General features: G+C 39.3%; 1 protein-coding gene across 1 annotated transcript in view; it reads right to left on the minus strand.

Annotated features, from left to right (window-relative positions):
• Nucleotides 1-445: 445 nt before the first annotated feature.
• CCDC117 (coiled-coil domain containing 117) overlaps nucleotides 446-3,428 on the minus strand; it is a 5,154-nt gene continuing 2,171 nt past the window's right edge. Inside the window, exons 3-5 of the mRNA XM_009888377.1 lie at nucleotides 2,998-3,231; nucleotides 1,407-1,544; nucleotides 446-863 (exon numbers count right to left, since the gene is read on the minus strand). Coding sequence (XP_009886679.1) covers nucleotides 611-863; nucleotides 1,407-1,544; nucleotides 2,998-3,231 — 625 coding nt within the window. The 3' untranslated portion in view covers nucleotides 446-610. The remainder of the gene's footprint in view (nucleotides 864-1,406; nucleotides 1,545-2,997; nucleotides 3,232-3,428) is intronic.

The following is a 3,428-nucleotide window of genomic DNA, read 5'->3' on the forward strand; positions in this document are numbered from 1 at the left end:
AAGGCTTATGCTCAGCTATAACATTCCTTCCCTATCACGCTGTAGAATGTATGATTTCTACATCTGAGTTCACATCAAGTACAAAACAGCCACAGACAAAACAGTGTGAAAAGCTGTACTTCCATAGGGACTGGTTTTCTATCTGTGACTAGACTCAGAAGCATTTCTTCCTTTCCATACCTTTTTGTAATTCAAATTAAACTAATTGACCAAGCATAGTATGTGCACCAAAGTCTTAATGGCTCAGTAAGTGAAAGATGTGGCTTAAGCCACAGTTACATTCAATATTTGCATTTTACACTTTACCAAGAACAATTAAGAGGATATTTCACCATAAATCAAGATGGAAAGCTACTTCCTTGTTCCAAAGGCCTCTGGATTACCTCCTCAGTAAAAACAAGAATATCTAACAGACCGGAGTATAGAAAACTTGGGTTTGTTTTTTTTTTTTTTTTTTTAATTTCCTTCAGTTGTGTCTGGCCAATCCACGTTGTTAGTAGGAAAAACAAAAAATAAAACTTCAGATTCACACATCAAACCAGAAAGAGGGATTAAAAAATAGCAATAAAACCCACCAGAAGCTCACCACTTCCAGTCTAAAATCTGACATCTACAACTCCATTTCTTCCTCTGCACACCCAGAGATGCCCAAACTAGCATATGGATCTGGAGACATGGCAGTCTGTTGTGATTCAGGAAACGTTTCAGTCTGTGGGTCAAAAGCAGCTCTTGATGTTGACTGCTTAGCTTGACACCCTTCTGTACTCTGCTGCTTGAAGTTCTTAACAGAAACAGACTTCAGTTTATCTGTGAGAAATTCAGGAAGAGGTTTCCAAAGCACCAGCTCCATAGAAGGACGGCTCCTAGAAGGGATGGAGTCTCAGTTAAATTTAAGTTCTCCAATCACTATTAAATGCAGAAGACCAGTTAAGTAGCTTCATCATCTGTGCTAGCCTGGAACTATATTCCAAAATCCATTTTTTTTTCCCCCTCTTACATTTCCTCTTCCTTAACCAGTTCCATTACTTCTAGGTCTAACCCTGTATTTTCATATTTTCTTTCTTTTCTTTTGCACCAAACTTGATGACCACTGCTGGTCACACTTTAGGACCTTCTTCTTTTGGAAACTCACATACATAAAAATTAAGATATAATGGTTTATTCAACAGATTTCACTCTGTACAGATGAGGAGTACAAAACAGAAGCTTGATGACCACTATCATTACACTTAATTCTCTTTTACATTAGGACAGTTTCTCCTATATTTGACCAGATGAATGGTCTGTTATACAATGTTGGCTGCATCATGCAGTAATTAAGGACATCTCCATAACCATGAGACTGGGTCTCTCTTTTCATTTGCACATGTTAGCTACATAGCACCATGATTTCCTCCAGAACTTACATAGACTCTATTATTTTCTTTGTCAGGCCTTCACCAAAATCCCTCTTCATCCCTTTTTTAAGGGTATCTGACAGGATAAGAGTGGGCAGATTGCTAACATTTCCATCAGCATGAACTTCCTCATCTTCATCAATTATCCTAGGAATGGAGGGGGAAGAGGGAGATAAACACTATTGAGCATACTGTTAACAGGCACATCCACTGTAGACTACAGTTACATCTACATGCACCGCATTATACAGTGCGGACATCTGACCTAAGCTGGGTACCAGAAGCAGCAGGGCCATGTTAACATGAGTCTTTCTCAGGCCAACATACCCTAAGAATGACCGTTACCACAGAAGCCACTTGAGCAGCTATGCCACTTCTGGTACTGAGCTAGCTTTGTTATCCCTGCACTGTCCAGCGGTGCGCAATGCAGACATACACTAAGAGAAAATAAGTAAATTCACTTCAAGGGAAAGTGTATGATTCAGTCACATTACCAGAACGAGTCTCAGTTATGCAGTAGCTTTGCCTGCTCAATTCCCCATATCTTGACTTAGAGAATTGTTGAAAAGCTACTGAATGCAGTCCTTAACCTTTGAGGATGTTGCACCAATTCCTCGGAGATTAAAATGGCAAAAGAGGTTGAAGCATTTAGAACAAACTGGAGGTATCTCCTTTGGTTTTGGTAAACCTTTTAAAGAAAAATTAGGAAGGATGGGGAACAATCCTTTAAGAGGTCCAAAGCAGACTTTGTAATGCACTTATAGCTAGATAACAGAGACATATAGCTCTACTCTGATTTACCCATGAAAAAATAAAATAATCTAACAGTACCTTGCTTCCCTTCACGCATCACCTATGGAGTAATCATCTAAAAAAAAATCTTGTTTTATAATTTATATAACTTTTGGCTTTTCTAACAACTGTCTGCAGTGGTCATTTTAGATATTTTGGAATACCAGCTCAACTGCAATCAACTAATATCTACACGTGACACTCCCAGAAATCTTTCAAAGGCAAGAACGCACAGTACATTATTAAGTGACTGCAACAGACTGCCCACATCCACCCCATTACCCCAATACCAAGCCATCAGTATTTAACAGCAAGATGAACCTCAGTCTTATTGCATACGTGCAGAGAGATCTCTCTGGCTCATGCTAGTCTCTACACTGACAAATTCACATCTATCTTGAGCATTTAGAAGTATTAATCACAGAACAAGCTGCAATTGATTGAAAAAAAAAAAAAAAAGCTGAGCTCAAGTCTGACCACACAATATCAGTTAGAATTTGAGCTCTGGATACTTACAAGAGAGCATAAAACCCCATTATGGTATATATAGTGATGCTGCATAATGATTGTGAAGAGGTGGTTATTTATTCAGCATCTCTTGCTAATTCAGTACTCTCAATTTCAGATCATAGTATCAGCCCCAAGACTCACAGAGCCATAAGTAGCCTAAAAAGAAATCACTTGAACAGAAGGTTCATCTCAGGCTCACAGTAGTGTTACCACTCTGCTAAGTGCTAGATTTAACCCTTAATGCCCACCAAAAAAGGGAAAGCTCAGCAAAGCCAGTCTACTCAATCCCTGCATTTACCTGTCCTCAATTTCCTGAAGCTTCCTGCGAGCAACCTCGCATTGCTGTTCCCCCATTGTCTGATCCATTTCTTCACAGGGAATTTCTAACATGGCAGTTTCAGGACCGCTGCCACCACACTGACTTGCTACCTCCCCAGCTGCCTGCTGACCTGCACAGAGAATCCATTCTTCAGTGCTGGGATTCAAAGGGCAATTTTTGGCTCCTGTCAGTCTCTTCTTCCTCACAGGACAGCTAGGAAACAAAATAAGTTTACAATTGTCAAAAGAGAAATGTGGCATTCTACAAGAAAAAAAAAGTTACAGAAAGTCATGTGCGTTTCAACAGATTTAACGCACTATGGAAACGCAACCTCCACAAAGAAAGATCCACATTGGTCTTATTAAGATGTGGGTACCAGTGCAAGAAAAAAAAAAAAAAAAAAAAAAAAA

This window comes from Charadrius vociferus, unplaced genomic scaffold (genome assembly GCF_000708025.1).
Source record: "Charadrius vociferus isolate BGI_N301 unplaced genomic scaffold, ASM70802v2 scaffold17, whole genome shotgun sequence".
Lineage (NCBI taxonomy): Eukaryota > Metazoa > Chordata > Aves > Charadriiformes > Charadriidae > Charadrius > Charadrius vociferus.